This window comes from Suncus etruscus, chromosome 3, assembly GCF_024139225.1.
Source record: "Suncus etruscus isolate mSunEtr1 chromosome 3, mSunEtr1.pri.cur, whole genome shotgun sequence".
NCBI lineage: Eukaryota > Metazoa > Chordata > Mammalia > Eulipotyphla > Soricidae > Suncus > Suncus etruscus.
Window position 1 is genome coordinate 81,735,452 of NC_064850.1, and position 18,719 is coordinate 81,754,170.

General features: G+C 45.7%; 1 protein-coding gene across 1 annotated transcript in view; it reads right to left on the reverse strand.

Annotated features, from left to right (window-relative positions):
* TMC1 (transmembrane channel like 1) overlaps positions 1-18,719 on the reverse strand; it is a 194,583-nt gene that overhangs the window by 90,733 nt on the left and 85,131 nt on the right. The window contains exon 6 of the mRNA XM_049770815.1: positions 13,472-13,553. Within this exon, the coding sequence (XP_049626772.1) occupies positions 13,472-13,553 (82 nt within the window). The remainder of the gene's footprint in view (positions 1-13,471; positions 13,554-18,719) is intronic.

The window sequence follows — 18,719 nt, forward strand, 5'->3', positions numbered from 1 at the left end:
CCCCAGCCTGCATCAACCTGGGAACTTTGACCTCATTCAGCATTAATCTCTTCAAGGCGTGTCTCGCTGGGGCTGTGAGTTTTCTGTTGGAGGTGTGGATTGTGCTGGTTTCCTTTGCTTGGCAGACACTTGGGGGCCTCCCCAGGCATCCCCTGACGGCTTGCCTCGGCTGAGGTGAGTGTTTGGGGGCCGGAGTTGCAGATCAGGCTGACTGCTGGACCCCTAGGCCCGGCAGACATTTTGGGACCTCCCCCAGCCTGCATCAACCTGGGAACTTTGACCTCATTCAGCATTAATCTCTTCAAGGCGTGTCTCGCTGAGGCTGTGTTTTCTGTTGGAGTTGGGGATTGTGCTGGTTTCCTTTGCTTGGCAGACACTTGGGGGCCTCCCCAGGCATCCCCTGACGGCTTGCCTCGGCTGAGGTGAGTGTTTGGGGGCCGGAGTTGCAGATCAGGCTGACTGCTGGACCCCTAGGCCCGGCAGACATTTTGGGACCTCCCCCAGCCTGCATCAACCTGGGAACTTTGACCTCATTCAGCATTAATCTCTTCAAGGCGTGTCTCGCTGGGGCTGTGAGTTTTCTGTTGGAGTTGTGGATTGTGCTGGTTTCCTTTGCTTGGCAGACACTTGGGGGCCTCCCCAGGCATCCCCTGACGGCTTGCCTCGGCTGAGGTGAGTGTTTGGGGGCCGGAGTTGCGGATCAGGCTGACTGCTGGACCCCTAGGCCCGGCAGAAATTTTGGGACCTCCCCCAGCCTGCATCAACCTGGGAACTTTGACCTCATTCAGCATTAATCTCTTCAAGGCGTGTCTCGCTGGGGCTGTGAGTTTTCTGTTGGAGTTGTGGATTGTGCTGGTTTCTTTGCTTGGCAGACACTTGGGGGCCTCCCCAGGCATCCCCTGACGGCTTGCCTCGGCTGAGGTGAGTGTTTGGGGGCCGGAGTTGCAGATCAGGCTGACTGCTGGACCCCTAGGCCCGGCAGACATTTTGGGACCTCCCCCAGCCTGCATCAACCTGGGAACTTTGACCTGATTCAGCATTAATCTCTTCAAGGCGTGTCTCGCTTACGCTGTGAGTTTTCTGTTGGAGTTGTGGATTGTGCTGGTTTCTTTGCTTGGCAGACACTTGGGGGCCTCCCCAGGCATCCCCTGACGGCTTGCCTCGGCTGAGGTGAGTGTTTGGGGGCCGGAGTTGCAGATCAGGCTGACTGCTGGACCCCTAGGCCCGGCAGACATTTTGGGACCTCCCCCAGCCTGCATCAACCTGGGAACTTTGACCTGATTCAGCATTAATCTCTTCAAGGCGTGTCTCGCTGGGGCTGTGAGTTTTCTGTTGGAGTTGTGGATTGTGCTGGTTTCCTTTGCTTGGCAGACACTTGGGGGCCTCCCCAGGCATCCCCTGACGGCTTGCCTCGGCTGAGGTGAGTGTTTGGGGGCCGGAGTTGCAGATCAGGCTGACTGCTGGACCCCTAGGCCCGGCAGACATTTTGGGACCTCCCCCAGCCTGCATCAACCTGGGAACTTTGACCTGATTCAGCATTAATCTCTTCAAGGCGTGTCTCGCTGGGGCTGTGAGTTTTCTGTTGGAGTTGTGGATTGTGCTGGTTTCCTTTGCTTGGCAGACACTTGGGGGCCTCCCCAGGCATCCCCTGACGGCTTGCCTCGGCTGAGGTGAGTGTTTGGGGGCCGGAGTTGCGGATCAGGCTGACTGCTGGACCCCTAGGCCCGGCAGACATTTTGGGACCTCCCCCAGCCTGCATCAACCTGGGAACTTTGACCTGATTCAGCATTAATCTCTTCAAGGCGTGTCTCGCTGGGGCTGTGAGTTTTCTGTTGGAGTTGTGGATTGTGCTGGTTTCCTTTGCTTGGCAGACACTTGGGGGCCTCCCCAGGCATCCCCTGACGGCTTGCCTCGGCTGAGGTGAGTGTTTGGGGGCCGGAGTTGCAGATCAGGCTGACTGCTGGACCCCTAGGCCCGGCAGACATTTTGGGACCTCCCCCAGCCTGCATCAACCTGGGAACTTTGACCTCAATCAGCATTAATCTCTTCAAGGCGTGTCTCGCTGGGGCTGTGAGTTTTCTGTTGGAGTTGTGGATTGTGCTGGTTTCTTTGCTTGGCAGACACTTGGGGGCCTCCCCAGGCATCCCCTGACGGCTTGCCTCGGCTGAGGTGAGTGTTTGGGGGCCGAAGTTGCGGATCAGGCTGACTGCTGGACCCCTAGGCCCGGCAGACATTTTTGGGACCTCCCCCAGCCTGCATCAACCTGGGAACTTTGACCTCAATCAGCATTAATCTCTTCAAGGCGTGTCTCGCTGGGGCTGTGAGTTTTCTGTTGGAGTTGGGGATTGTGCTGGTTTCTTTGCTTGGCAGACACTTGGGGGCCTCCCCAGGCATCCCCTGACGGCTTGCCTCGGCTGAGGTGAGTGTTTGGGGGCCGGAGTTGCGGATCAGGCTGACTGCTGGACCCCTAGGCCCGGCAGACATTTTGGGACCTCCCCCAGCCTGCATCAACCTGGGAACTTTGACCTGATTCAGCATTAATCTCTTCAAGGCGTGTCTCGCTGGGGCTGTGAGTTTTCTGTTGGAGTTGTGGATTGTGCTGGTTTCTTTGCTTGGCAGACACTTGGGGGCCTCCCCAGGCATCCCCTGACGGCTTGCCTCGGCTGAGGTGAGTGTTTGGGGGCCGGAGTTGCAGATCAGGCTGACTGCTGGACCCCTAGGCCCGGCAGACATTTTGGGACCTCCCCCAGCCTGCATCAACCTGGGAACTTTGACCTGATTCAGCATTAATCTCTTCAAGGCGTGTCTCGCTTACGCTGTGGGTTTTCTGTTGGAGTTGTGGATTGTGCTGGTTTCCTTTGCTTGGCAGACACTTGGGGGCCTCCCCAGGCATCCCCTGACGGCTTGCCTCGGCTGAGGTGAGTGTTTGGGGGCCGGAGTTGCAGATCAGGCTGACTGCTGGACCCCTAGGCCCGGCAGACATTTTGGGACCTCCCCCAGCCTGCATCAACCTGGGAACTTTGACCTGATTCAGCATTAATCTCTTCAAGGCGTGTCTCGCTGGGGCTGTGAGTTTTCTGTTGGAGTTGGGGATTGTGCTGGTTTCTTTGCTTGGCAGACACTTGGGGGCCTCCCCAGGCATCCCCTGACGGCTTGCCTCGGCTGAGGTGAGTGTTTGGGGGGCCGGAGTTGCAGATCAGGCTGACTGCTGGACCCCTAGGCCCGGCAGACATTTTGGGACCTCCCCCAGCCTGCATCAACCTGGGAACTTTGACCTGATTCAGCATTAATCTCTTCAAGGCGTGTCTCGCTGGGGCTGTGAGTTTTCTGTTGGAGTTGGGGATTGTGCTGGTTTCTTTGCTTGGCAGACACTTGGGGGCCTCCCCAGGCATCCCCTGACGGCTTGCCTCGGCTGAGGTGAGTGTTTGGGGGCCGGAGTTGCAGATCAGGCTGACTGCTGGACCCCTAGGCCCGGCAGACATTTTGGGACCTCCCCCAGCCTGCATCAACCTGGGAACTTTGACCTGATTCAGCATTAATCTCTTCAAGGCGTGTCTCGCTGAGGCTGTGTTTTCTGTTGGAGTTGTGGATTGTGCTGGTTTCTTTGCTTGGCAGACACTTGGGGGCCTCCCCAGGCATCCCCTGACGGCTTGCCTCGGCTGAGGTGAGTGTTTGGGGGCCGGAGTTGCAGATCAGGCTGACTGCTGGACCCCTAGGCCCGGCAGACATTTTGGGACCTCCCCCAGCCTGCATCAACCTGGGAACTTTGACCTGATTCAGCATTAATCTCTTCAAGGCGTGTCTCGCTGGGGCTGTGAGTTTTCTGTTGGAGTTGGGGATTGTGCTGGTTTCCTTTGCTTGGCAGACACTTGGGGGCCTCCCCAGGCATCCCCTGACGGCTTGCCTCGGCTGAGGTGAGTGTTTGGGGGCCGGAGTTGCAGATCAGGCTGACTGCTGGACCCCTAGGCCCGGCAGACATTTTTGGGACCTCCCCCAGCCTGCATCAACCTGGGAACTTTGACCTCATTCAGCATTAATCTCTTCAAGGCGTGTCTCGCTGGGGCTGTGAGTTTTCTGTTGGAGTTGGGGATTGTGCTGGTTTCTTTGCTTGGCAGACACTTGGGGGCCTCCCCAGGCATCCCCTGACGGCTTGCCTCGGCTGAGGTGAGTGTTTGGGGGCCGGAGTTGCAGATCAGGCTGACTGCTGGACCCCTAGGCCCGGCAGACATTTTGGGACCTCCCCCAGCCTGCATCAACCTGGGAACTTTGACCTGATTCAGCATTAATCTCTTCAAGGCGTGTCTCGCTGGGGCTGTGAGTTTTCTGTTGGAGTTGGGGATTGTGCTGGTTTCCTTTGCTTGGCAGACACTTGGGGGCCTCCCCAGGCATCCCCTGACGGCTTGCCTCGGCTGAGGTGAGTGTTTGGGGGCCGGAGTTGCAGATCAGGCTGACTGCTGGACCCCTAGGCCCGGCAGACATTTTGGGACCTCCCCCAGCCTGCATCAACCTGGGAACTTTGACCTCATTCAGCATTAATCTCTTCAAGGCGTGTCTCGCTGGGGCTGTGAGTTTTCTGTTGGAGTTGGGGATTGTGCTGGTTTCCTTTGCTTGGCAGACACTTGGGGGCCTCCCCAGGCATCCCCTGACGGCTTGCCTCGGCTGAGGTGAGTGTTTGGGGGCCGGAGTTGCGGATCAGGCTGACTGCTGGACCCCTAGGCCCGGCAGACATTTTTGGGACCTCCCCCAGCCTGCATCAACCTGGGAACTTTGACCTGATTCAGCATTAATCTCTTCAAGGCGTGTCTCGCTGGGGCTGTGAGTTTTCTGTTGGAGTTGGGGATTGTGCTGGTTTCTTTGCTTGGCAGACACTTGGGGGCCTCCCCAGGCATCCCCTGACGGCTTGCCTCGGCTGAGGTGAGTGTTTGGGGGCCGGAGTTGCAGATCAGGCTGACTGCTGGACCCCTAGGCCCGGCAGACATTTTGGGACCTCCCCCAGCCTGCATCAACCTGGGAACTTTGACCTGATTCAGCATTAATCTCTTCAAGGCGTGTCTCGCTGGGGCTGTGAGTTTTCTGTTGGAGTTGTGGATTGTGCGGGTTTCTTTGCTTGGCAGACACTTGGGGGCCTCCCCAGGCATCCCCTGACGGCTTGCCTCGGCTGAGGTGAGTGTTTGGGGGCCGGAGTTGCAGATCAGGCTGACTGCTGGACCCCTAGGCCCGGCAGACATTTTGGGACCTCCCCCAGCCTGCATCAACCTGGGAACTTTGACCTGATTCAGCATTAATCTCTTCAAGGCGTGTCTCGCTGGGGCTGTGAGTTTTCTGTTGGAGTTGGGGATTGTGCTGGTTTCTTTGCTTGGCAGACACTTGGGGGCCTCCCCAGGCATCCCCTGACGGCTTGCCTCGGCTGAGGTGAGTGTTTGGGGGCCGGAGTTGCAGATCAGGCTGACTGCTGGACCCCTAGGCCCGGCAGACATTTTTGGGACCTCCCCCAGCCTGCATCAACCTGGGAACTTTGACCTCATTCAGCATTAATCTCTTCAAGGCGTGTCTCGCTGGGGCTGTGAGTTTTCTGTTGGAGTTGGGGATTGTGCTGGTTTCTTTGCTTGGCAGACACTTGGGGGCCTCCCCAGGCATCCCCTGACGGCTTGCCTCGGCTGAGGTGAGTGTTTGGGGGCCGGAGTTGCAGATCAGGCTGACTGCTGGACCCCTAGGCCCGGCAGACATTTTGGGACCTCCCCCAGCCTGCATCAACCTGGGAACTTTGACCTGATTCAGCATTAATCTCTTCAAGGCGTGTCTCGCTGGGGCTGTGAGTTTTCTGTTGGAGTTGTGGATTGTGCTGGTTTCCTTTGCTTGGCAGACACTTGGGGGCCTCCCCAGGCATCCCCTGACGGCTTGCCTCGGCTGAGGTGAGTGTTTGGGGGCCGGAGTTGCGGATCAGGCTGACTGCTGGACCCCTAGGCCCGGCAGACATTTTTGGGACCTCCCCCAGCCTGCATCAACCTGGGAACTTTGACCTGATTCAGCATTAATCTCTTCAAGGCGTGTCTCGCTGGGGCTGTGAGTTTTCTGTTGGAGTTGTGGATTGTGCTGGTTTCCTTTGCTTGGCAGACACTTGGGGGCCTCCCCAGGCATCCCCTGACGGCTTGCCTCGGCTGAGGTGAGTGTTTGGGGGCCGGAGTTGCAGTGAGGGCTGACTGCTGGACCCCTAGGCCCGGCAGACATTTTGGGACCTCCCCCAGCCTGCATCAACCTGGGAACTTTGACCTCATTCAGCATTAATCTCTTCAAGGCGTGTCTCGCTGGGCTGTGTTTTCTGTTGGAGTTGTGGATTGTGCTGGTTTCCTTTGCTTGGCAGACACTTGGGGGCCTCCCCAGGCATCCCCTGACGGCTTGCCTCGGCTGAGGTGAGTGTTTGGGGGCCGGAGTTGCGGATCAGGCTGACTGCTGGACCCCTAGGCCCGGCAGACATTTTGGGACCTCCCCCAGCCTGCATCAACCTGGGAACTTTGACCTGATTCAGCATTAATCTCTTCAAGGCGTGTCTCGCTGGGGCTGTGTGTTTTCTGTTGGAGTTGTGGATTGTGCTGGTTTCCTTTGCTTGGCAGACACTTGGGGGCCTCCCCAGGCATCCCCTGACGGCTTGCCTCGGCTGAGGTGAGTGTTTGGGGGCCGGAGTTGCGGATCAGGCTGACTGCTGGACCCCTAGGCCCGGCAGACATTTTTGGGACCTCCCCCAGCCTGCATCAACCTGGGAACTTTGACCTGATTCAGCATTAATCTCTTCAAGGCGTGTCTCGCTGGGGCTGTGAGTTTTCTGTTGGAGTTGGGGATTGTGCTGGTTTCCTTTGCTTGGCAGACCCTTGGGGGCCTCCCCAGGCATCCCCTGACGGCTTGCCTCGGCTGAGGTGAGTGTTTGGGGGCCGGAGTTGCAGATCAGGCTGACTGCTGGACCCCTAGGCCCGGCAGACATTTTGGGACCTCCCCCAGCCTGCATCAACCTGGGAACTTTGACCTGATTCAGCATTAATCTCTTCAAGGCGTGTCTCGCTGGGGCTGTGAGTTTTCTGTTGGAGTTGGGGATTGTGCTGGTTTCTTTGCTTGGCAGACACTTGGGGGCCTCCCCAGGCATCCCCTGACGGCTTGCCTCGGCTGAGGTGAGTGTTTGGGGGCCGGAGTTGCAGATCAGGCTGACTGCTGGACCCCTAGGCCCGGCAGACATTTTGGGACCTCCCCCAGCCTGCATCAACCTGGGAACTTTGACCTGATTCAGCATTAATCTCTTCAAGGCGTGTCTCGCTGGGGCTGTGAGTTTTCTGTTGGAGTTGGGGATTGTGCTGGTTTCCTTTGCTTGGCAGACACTTGGGGGCCTCCCCAGGCATCCCCTGACGGCTTGCCTCGGCTGAGGTGAGTGTTTGGGGGCCGGAGCGCGGCCGCTCCGCTGCGCTTCGCGGCCTCGCACTCCACCTCGCCAATGAGTACCACCACAACACGTAGAAAAACCCACAGCGTAAGCGAGACAATGGGGAGACTACGCAGACCAACTTCAACCATAGAGAATGAAGATGGAAACTCTGATGACCCAACAACGACCAACTACCACCTAAGCAGTCTTTCAGAAATGGAGTTTAGAGACGAAATATGGAGGTTGCTAACAGATATCAAAGAAAGTATAAATCAGAGCACTAATAAAAATCAAGAGAATATGAAGATAGAAATCAGAAAACTCCAAACTGAAATATCAGATCAGATAACAGGTCTGAAAAACTCAATAGACGAATTGAAGAACATAATGGATGAGTTTTCCAACAGGTTAACAGCAGCTGAGGATAGAATTAGTGCTTTAGAAGACGAGATGCATAACAACTTTACACAGCAGAAGAGATTAGAAAAAAAGCCTCAAATCAAATGATCAGACAATGGAAAATTTACTCAAAGAATATGAGAAGATGAAAATAGAAGTCTTTGATAAGCTCAACAGAAACAACTTCAGAATCATTGGAGTTCCAGAGACCCAAGAAGAAAATCTTCAGGAAGAATCAATGGTTAAGAACATCATCACAGAGAGAAACTACCAGAGCTAAAGAAAACATGTGACCAAATCCTGCATGCCCGAAGAGTACCAGCTAAAAAAAGACCCCAGTAGAAACACCCCAAGACACATCCTAGTCACCATGATGAAACCCACCGATAGAGATAGAATACTGCAAGCAGCAAGATCGAAAAGGGAAATTACATTCCACGGAGCATCCTTGAAATTTACAGCAGACCTGTCACCAGAAACACTCAAGGCCAGAAGGCAGTGGTGGGACGTAGTGGCAAAACTCAATGAAATAAATGCTTCGCCAAGAATATTGCACCCAGCAAAACTAAGTTTCAGGTTTGACGGATGTATACACGGCTTCACAGATAAACAACAGCTCAAAATCTTTGCAGACTCAAAACCAGCCTTAAAAGAAAAACTGAAAGATCTACTCTAAAAACAAGACAGAACAAAAAACACACCAAACTTCTACACAAAGATGGCAATAAATCCCATGACAATTATTTCTCTCAATGTCAATGGACTAAATGCACCAGTTAAGAGGCACAGAGTGGCGAAATGGATCAAAAAACTGAAGCCAACCTTCTGCTGTCTACAAGAAACTCACCTGAATAGTCAGAATAAACATAGACTCAAAATCAAAGGCTGGAGGAAAATCATTCAAGCAAACAAACACCCTTAAAAAAGCGGGGGTGGCCATACTAATATCAGACGACACAAACTTTATACTCAGAAAAAGTTGTAAGGGACAAAGATGGATATTATGTACTAATCAAGGGATTTGTACAGCAAGAAGAAATCACTCTCCTAAACATATACGCACCGAATGAGGGTCCAGCAAAGTATTTAATACAATTGTTGACAAATCTGAAGAAGGATATCAATAATAACACAATAATTGTGGGAGACCTCAACACAGGCTTGTCAACACTTGATAGGTCAACCAAATGGAAACCCAACAAAAATATACTAGACCTGCAAAGAGAAATGGATGAAAGAGGCCTAGTAGATATATATAGGGCACTCTATCCTCAGAAACCTGGATACACATTCTTTTCCAATGTACATGGATCATTCTCCAGGATAGATCATGTGCTGGCACATAAAACATACCTCCATAAAATAAAAAAGATAGACATTTTGCAGGCTGCCTTTGCTGACCACAAGGCTCTGAAGTTAGATGTGAACTGCAAAGGGACACAGAAGAAAAAATTTAACACCTGGAAGTTAAACAGCCTCATACTCAATAACCAGTGGGTCCGAGATGAAATCAAGGAGGAAATCAAAAGGTTCCTGGAAACAAATGACAATAAAGACACAAACTATCAGAACTTATGGGACACAGCAAAAGCAGTACTGAGAGGAAAATTTATAGCTTTGCAAGCACACATCAGGAAGGAAGAAGGAGCTTACCTGAGTAGCTTAATGACACAGCTAATAGAACTAGAAAGTGCTCAACAAAAGGACCCAAAAATAGGGAGACAGAAGGAAATAACAAAGCTGAGAGCAGAAATCAACGAAGTGGAAACCCAAAAAACAATCCGAAAGATCAACGAAAGCAGAAGTTGGTTCTTTGAAAAAATAAACAAGATTGATAGACCATTGGCAAAACTCACAAAGCAAAAGAAAGAGAGAAACTTGATAACGCGTATTAGAAATGAAAAGGGGGAGATCACTACAGATACTGCAGAGATTCAAAGGGTATTCAGAGAATACTTTGAGAAACTCTATGCCACTAAATATGAGAACCTGGAAGAAATGGATAAATTTCTGAACTCATATAACCTTCCACGGTTGAATAAAGAAGAGGTAGCATATCTAAACACCCCCATCACTATTGAGGAAATTAAAACTGTAATCAAAAATTTACCCAAAAACAAAAGCCCAGGCCCTGATGGATTCACGAATGAATTCTTTCAAACCTTTCAAGAGGAACTACTACCAATTCTGGCCAGGCTCTTTTATGAAATCGAAAAAACAGGAATACTTCCAAATAGCTTTTATGAAGCCAACATCACCTTAATACCAAAACCTGATAGAGATGCTGCCAAAAAAGAAAATTACAGACCAATATCCCTGATGAACACAGATGCAAAGATCCTCAACAAAATCCTGGCGAGCAGGATCCAGTGCCTCATCAAGAAGATCATTCACTTTGATCAAGTAGGTTTCATCCCAGGAATGCAAGGATGGTTTAACATCCGTAAATCTATCAATATAATACACAACATAAACAACAACAAAAATAAAAATCACATGATCATATCAATAGATGCAGAAAAAGCATTTGATAAGGTTCAACACCCATTCTTGATGAAAACTCTCAGCAAGATAGGAATAAAAGGAACCTTTCTCAATATAGTCAAAGCCATCTACCAGAAGCCAGTGGCAAATATTATCCTCAATGGAGAAAAACTAAAATCCTTTCCTCTAAATTCTGGTACAAGACAAGGCTGTCCTCTCTCACCACTCCTATTCAACATAGCACTGGAAGCACTTGCTATAGCGATTAGGCAAGAAAAAGATATCAAGGGAATCCAGATAGGAAAGGAAGAAGTCAAGCTCTCACTGTTTGCAGATGACATGATACTCTACTTAGAAAACCCTAAAGACTCTACCAAAAAGCTTCTAGAAATAATAGATTTGTATAGCAAAGTGGCAGGATACAAAATTAACACACAAAAATCAATGGCCTTTTTATACACTAATAATGATAGGGAAGAAATGGACATTAAGAGAACAATCCCATTCACATTAGTTCCACACAAACTCAAATATCTTGGAGTCAACCTGACTAAAGATGTGAAGGATCTATACAAAGAAAACTACAAAACACTGCTCCAAGAAATAAGAGAGGACACGCGGAAATGGAAACACATACCATGCTCATGGATTGGCAGGATCAACATCATTAAAATGGCAATACTTCCAAAAGCATTGTACAGATTTAACGAGATTCCTCTAAAGATACCCATGACATTTTTCAAAGAAGTGGATCAAATACTTCTGAAATTCATCTGGAACAACAAACAACCTCGAATAGCTAAAGCACTCCTTGGGAAAAGAAATATGGGAGGCATTACTTTCCCCAATTTTAAGTTGTATTACAAAGCAACAGTTATAAAAACAGCATGGTATTGGAATAAAAACAGACCCTCAGATCAGTGGAATAGGCTTGAGTACTCAGAGAAGGTTCCTCAGACATATAACCACCTTGTTTTTGATAAAGGAGCAAAAAATCCTAAATGGAGCAGGGAAAGCCTATTCAACAAGTGGTGTTGGCACAACTGGTTAACCACTTGCAAAAAAGCGAACTCAGACCCCCAGCTAACACCATATACAAAGGTAAAATCCAAATGGATTAAAGACCTTGATATCAGAACTGAAACTATAAGGTATATAGAACAACATGTAGGTGAAACACTCCAGGACATTGAGACTAAAGGCATCTTTAAGGAGGAGACAGCACTTTCCAAGCAAGTGGAAGCAGAGATAAACAGATGGGACTATATTAAGCTGAAAAGCTTCTGCATCTCAAAGGAAATAGTGCCCAGAATACAAAGGCCACCCACTGAGTGGGAGAAATTATTCACCCAATACACATCAGATAAAGGGCTAATATCCAAAATTTACAAGGTACTGACAGAACTATACAAGAAAAAAACAACTAACCCCATCAAAAAATGGGGAGAAGAAATGAACAGACACTTTGAAAAAGAAGAAAGGCAAATGGCCAAAAGGCACATGAAAAGATGTTCAACATCACTAATCGTCAGGGAGATGCAAATCAAAACTACTATGAGGTACCACCTCACGCCAATGAGATTGGCACACATCACAAGAAAGGAAAACAAGCAGTGCTGGCGGGGATGTGGAGAGAAAGGAACTCTTTTTCACTGCTGGTGGGAATGCCGTCTAGTACAACCTTTATGGAAAGCGATATGGAGATTCCTTCACAAACTGGAAATTGAGCTTCCATACGATCCAGCTATACCACTCCTAGGAATATACCCAAGAAACACAAATATACAATACAAAAAACCCTTCCTTACTCCTATATTCATTGCAGCGCTATTTACAATAGCCAGACTCTGGAAACAACCAAGATGCCCTTCAACAGATGAGTGGCTGAAGAAACTGTGGTACATATACACAATGGAATACTATGCAGCCATCAGGAGAGATGAAGTCATGAAATTTTCCAATACATGGATGTACATGGAATCTATTATGCTGAGTGAAGTAAGTCAGAGGGAGAGAGAAAGACGCAGAATGGTTTCACTCATCTATGGGCTTTAAGAAAAATGAAGGACATTTTTAACAATATCTCAGAGACAAGAGAGATGAGGGCTGGTAGGTGCAGCTCAGGACATGCAGCTCATCACATAGAGTGATGAGTGCAGTTGCAGAGATGACTACACTGAAAACTATCATAAAATGTGAATGAATGAGGGAAGTGGAAAGCCTGTCTCGAGTACAGGTGTAGGGGGGTGGGGAGGAGGGAGATCTGGGAGATTGGTGGTGGGAATGTTGCACCGGTGAGGGGGGGTGCTCTTTACATGACTGTAATCATACAACTATAATCATTTTTGTAATCACGGTGTTTAAATAAAGATAAAAAAAAAAACAAAAAACATGTCACTGGATATGTTTCCCTGATCAAAACCTAGATTATTTTCAGTTAAGTATAATAAAAGAATCATAATCATAAAGGAAAAAAAAAAAAAAAAAAGCCAAAAATGGCAAAACAATTATACAAATTGTTTTTAACTTTACACTTTTATGATATTTTTATTTTTAATTATTTACTATAGTTTTACAATCTAATGACTTTGTTGCATGCCTGGAGAAATGCATTATGTTAGTTTTAATTAGACAAAGTAAGCTAAATTCTCTGTATTTGCCAAAATGAAGGCAAAATATGATTTTTACAGAGCTAGTTCTTGGATGCTAACTGCTAACTCTATATTAGAGGTTTAATAATTAGTCTCCATAATTATTTTATTCTATTTTCAACATTTACCTAAATAATTTTTCTAAAATTAAAGAGCATATATGTTTTTTCAATGTCAGGTTCATTGACAAAATAATGTCATCCAAATAAAAGAATTCAGTGTCACTGTGTGTTATAAGGCTTTCCTTGGGTCATAGAAAAAAACAAGGTCAAAATGAGAACATTTTGGTCTAATGTGAGACAAGAAAGTGAAGGCTATAGTGATGAAATGGTAAGTGTTAGTAAAACTTAACAAGGAACTAAGAGAATATAAAAACAATTTTCGTTCTTTTGCTTTTTTAAAGAAATAAATATCTTTCTGATAGTACGGAAACTACGAAAGGGATCTAAGAAGTTTATGAGACATTTACCTAGGGCATGTGATGAGTAAATGAGACATTATTTACCTAGGGTATCTGATGAGCACTTACTTTCAATTGCTTTGATTTTATTTTCCCATGGAACACAAGCAGCTTTGAAATTCTCAAAATCACGGAGAAATTTTGCCCATTTCTGAAAGAGAATTCAAATATCACAGTAAATTCCAGCTTCCTGTTAACCAGTCTGCTCTCAAAATAAACTAAGACAATGAATTCGAGATGATCTCTCCAGTCTTTTGTGAAAAGGGAAGTCAAGGCCAGAGTTATAGTATAGCAGGTGTTGCATTTGCATTGCAGTTGGCTGACCCAGGTTCAATTCCTAAATCCCATATGGCCTCCAATCACCACCAGAATGAATCCTGGGCATAATCAGGAGCAATATCAGAGCATCAGCAGGTGTGGGCTGAAAAGAAAAACAAGTTAACAAACAAAGAGGAGTGGCAGGGTATTGTAGGTCTCATCTGCCTCTTAAGTGCCACAACCATCCCAAGAACAATCTAATTCAAAACTATATATTTCCCTCTTTAACATAAAATATGCCAACAAAAATCTGTTTATTTTTCCAAGCAATAAGAAATTATAAATTTAGTTAGGACTTAGGAAGGTAACCCATAAGTGAAATATACTTAATTCAAGATTCATTATATAAAGGAATTAATAAAGTATAGCTAAGATATAGATTATTCTTGAAGGAATTCTAGGTATACCAGAGTTAGTTATCAATGTCATAACTATGACATAGGTCATTTTTCATTCTGGTATAGGCTGAGCAAATAGCTAAAAGGAAAGGCCATGTGTCACACCCTCCTGTTTTCAGCAGTTATTCCTGACTCTACACTCAGAAAATATTTCTATCAAGCTTGGGAGACCATATGAAATACTGGGATTGAATCAGAGTCAGACAAGTGCAATGCAAATCTTCTATCTGCTGTGCTATTACTCTAACTTCAATATTATCATTTTTTATATTGCACAAATGAGTGTAAGTACTCTATGTCTATCCCTCTTGCCTCATCTGTTCTCAGGCACTTGGACTGTTTTCATATTCTGTCTTTTAAGACTAGTGCTGCAATGAATGAACATAGGGGTACAGAGGGCTTTTTTGCATTATGTTTTTGTGCCCCCTAGGGTATATTCCTAATAGTGGTTTTACTGGGTCATATGAGAACTCAATTTTTAGTTTTTTTGAGTAATGTCCATATTGCTTTCCAAAAAGGTTGAGCCAGTTGACATTCCTACCAGCAGTGAATGAAGGGTCCCTTTCTCCTTACACCAGGCCAGAACTAGTTGTTCTTGTTCTTTTTGATGTGTGTCAGTCTCTGTGATATGAGATAATATCTCACTGTTGTTTTGATTTACATTTCCCTGATGATTAATGATGGATAATTCGCTAGTAAATTCTTCCAAACCATTAAAAATAAAATAATGCTAATCTTTTAAGTTTCTTCCAGGAAATTAAAGAAACAAAAATACTCCCAGTTTCTATGAAGCTAACGTCACCCTGATATATATATATACATACATATACATATATATACATACATATACATATATATATAAACAAAACAAAACAAAACAAAAAAATGAAGACTGCATACACAAAAAAAGAGAATTACAGGCAAAATCCTTACTGAACACAGATGCAAGGTTCCTCAAAAAAATATTAGCAAATCGAATCCAACAATTCATCAAAAAGGTCATACATCATGACCAAGTTAGATTCATGCAGGGTTGCACTGATGATTTAATATGTGCATTATAATAAATATAATATACCATATCAATAAAAATATAAAAATATGATCATAGAAATAGATGCAAGAAAATAATTTGACAAGGTCCAGCACCCAATCATGACAAAAACACTCAAAAAATTGGAAACTGAATTAACAGTTTGCAATATGGTCAAAGCCATTTATCACAAGCCCACAGCAAACATTATATTCAATACAGAAAAACTAAAAGCCTTTCCTCCAAGATCTGGCACAAGTTTGCCCACTCTTACAAATTCTATTTAGAATAACACAAAAAAAATACTTGTTATAGTAATTAGGCCAGAAAATGATATCAAGGGCATTTAAATAAGAAAAGAAAAAGTAAAGATCACACTCTGGATGAAATGATACTATATATAGGAAAAATTACAGAATACAAAAACACTTCTAGAAACAATATATTTGTATAGTAAAATGTCTGACTACAAAACTCATACACAAAAATACATGATTTCTCTTTATACAAAGGATAATATAGAAGATAGTGATTTAAAAAAATCCCATTCACAATTTGCTTCAAAAAAATTAACTACTAGGGCCAGAGTAATAGCACAGTAGGTAGTGCATTTTCCTTGCACATGACTGACCAGGGTTCAATCCCTGCAATAAAATATGGTCCCATGAGCCTGCCAGGAGCAATTTCTAAGTGCAATGCTAGGAGTAATCTCTGAACACTGCAAGGTGTGATCCAAAATCCAACCTCACACCAAAAAGAGAGAGAGAGAGAGAGAGAGAGAGAGAGAGAGAATAAAAAAGAAATTAAGTATCTAAGATGAAACTTAACTAAAGTAGTGGAAAAAAAGCTATACAAAGAGAACTACAAATATTACTTTAAGAAATAAGAAGACAAAAGAAAATGAAAAGACATATCTCACTCATGTTTTGTAAAAATTAACATCATTAAAATAGCAACACTTTCCAAAACATTGACTGATTTATGCAGTCCAATAAAGATACCAATGGCATATGAATTAACAAAGATATAGATAAAACACTCCTGAAATTTATATGGAACAATAAGCCTCCACAAGTAGACAAAACAATATTTGGTATAAAGAAGATAGAAGACATTACTTTCCCAAAATTCAAACTATACTAAAGTTGTAGTCATTAAAACAACATGGCATTGAAATAAAGACAAGCCCTCAGATCAATTGAATAGACTTATCTATCATGAAAAAGATTCTCTGGCATATGATCAATTAATGTTTAATTAAGTGTCAAGAAATAGGAAGTGCAAGAAAAGAAGCAAGAAAAGCTTCATTAAATATGGAATTGGGAAAAGTGGCCAGCTACCTATAAAACAGTGAATTCAGATTTCTCTTTAATGCCTTGCACAAAAGTTAGATCAAAATGTACTAAAGACATTGATATCAATCCTGAAACTATAAGGTACATAGAGTAAAATGTAGGAAGAACACTGAGTATATTCTCTCCATGTTCAGAACATGACTTTGAAACTAAAGGCATCTTAAAGGATAAAATACCACTAACCAATCAAGTGGAAGTAAAGATAAATAAATTGAACTATATTAAACTAGAAAGCTTCTACACCACAAAGGAAATAGGACCATGATATGGTCCATTACATGGTCTCTCATAACATGGGAGAATTTATCACCCAATATGCACATGAGATAAGTATCTAAGAAATATTAAACACTGATACAATTTAACACACACACATCCAAAAATGGAAAGAATAGATGAGCAGATGAACAGAAACTTCTTCAAAGAAGAAATAAAGATGGCCAATGAAAAATTCTCTACACCATTATGTTATATATTTTTGAAGAGATTAAAGATAGAAAGGGAAAGAAGGAAGGAAGGGAAAGAAGGAAGGGAGGAAGACAGGAAGAAGGAAGGAAGGAAGGAAGGAAGGAAGGAAGGAAGGAAGGAAGGAAGGAAGGAAGAGAGGGAGGAAGGAAGGAAGGTAGGAAGGAAGGTAGGAAGGAAGGTAGGGAGGGAGGGAGGGAGGGAGGGAGGAAGGAGGGAGGGAGGTAGAGAGGGAGGAAGGGAGGAAGGGAAAGAAGGAAGGAAGACAGGATGGGAGGAAGGAAGGAAGGAAGGAGGGAAGGAAGGAAGGGAGGGAAGGAGGGAGGAAGGGAGAAAGGAAGGAAGGGAAGAAGGAAGGAAGAAAAGGAGGGAAAAGGGAGGAAGGAAGGAAGACAAGGAAGGAAGGAAAAGAAGGAAGGGAGAAAGACAGGAAGGGAGGAAGGAAGGAAGAAATGAAGACAAGAAAGGAAGGAAGGAAGGAAGGAAGGAAGGAAGGAAGGAAGGAAGGAAGAAAGGAAGGAAGGAAGGAAAAGAAGGAAGGGAAGAAGACAGGAAGGGAGAGAGGAAGGAAGGAAGGAAGGGAGGGAAGGAGGAGGGGAGAAAGGAAGGAAGGAAGGAAAGAAGAGAGGAAGGAAGGGAGGGAGGAAGGGGAGGAGGGAGGGAAGGAGAGAAGAAAGAAGGGAGGAAGGGAGGGAGGGAGGAAGGAAGGGAGGGAGGAAGGAAGGAAGATAAGGAAGGAAGGGTGGAAGGGAGGGAGGAAGGAAGGGAGGGAGGGAGGAAGGAAGGAAGATAAGGAAGGAAGGGTGGAAGGGAGGGAGGAAGGAAGGGAGGGAGGGAGGAAGGAAGGGAAGAAGGAATGAAGGAAGGAAGGAAGGAAGGAAGGAAGGAAGGGAGGGAGGGAGGGTGGGAGGGAGGGAGGAAGGAAGGAAGGAAGGAAGGAAGGAAGGAAGGAAGGAAGGAAGGAAGGAAGGAAGGGAGGGAGGGAGGGAGGGAGGGAGGGATGGAGGAAGGAAGGAATGAAGGAATGAAGGAAGGAAGGAAGGAAGGAAGGAAGGAAGGAAGGAAGGGAGGGAGGGAGGGAGGGAGGAAGGAAGGAAGGAAGGAAGGAAGGGAGGGAGGGAGGGAGGGAGGAAGGAAGGAAGGAAGGAAGAAGTTTCTAACAAATCTGGTTCAACCAGCTGTACCAAAAAAGACTCTAATTATGGCAGAATGCCTCTCTCTGGATATTTTTTCCTTTTTAAAATTGAAAACATATTCTGAGGTATGATGAATTTGAAATGCATGTTCAAGTACATGAAAATGTTTTATACACTATATCTTTTGTATCTAAATGCCTTTTGCTCTTACCCTTATACATTTATATACTTCTCCCCCATAAAGTCTTGAGGCCTTTAGTGAAAGGAACAAAGCAGGGCACATTGCTTTGTGCTGTCCCACTGGAACACAAGTTTACAAGCAATAACCCCAGATTAAATCTCTCCCTTGGCTTCTTTTTAATTCCTATGTATGCTGAGAGCCAACAAACCGTGGAGTCTGAAACTTATGGAGCCTTTTGGGAAAATTTTTCTGCATCTTCCACTGAAACGGTTTTAGTGCCAATCTGTGTGTGTTTGTGTTTTAAGCATATGAAGTTTAATATTTGTTTCACTTTCTAAAAAAAGAAAGAGAGCCAATTTTCAATACCTTGGGAACAAAATGACCTCTGCTGAGAGTATAAAGTACAAACTGAACCAATTATAAAAATAATT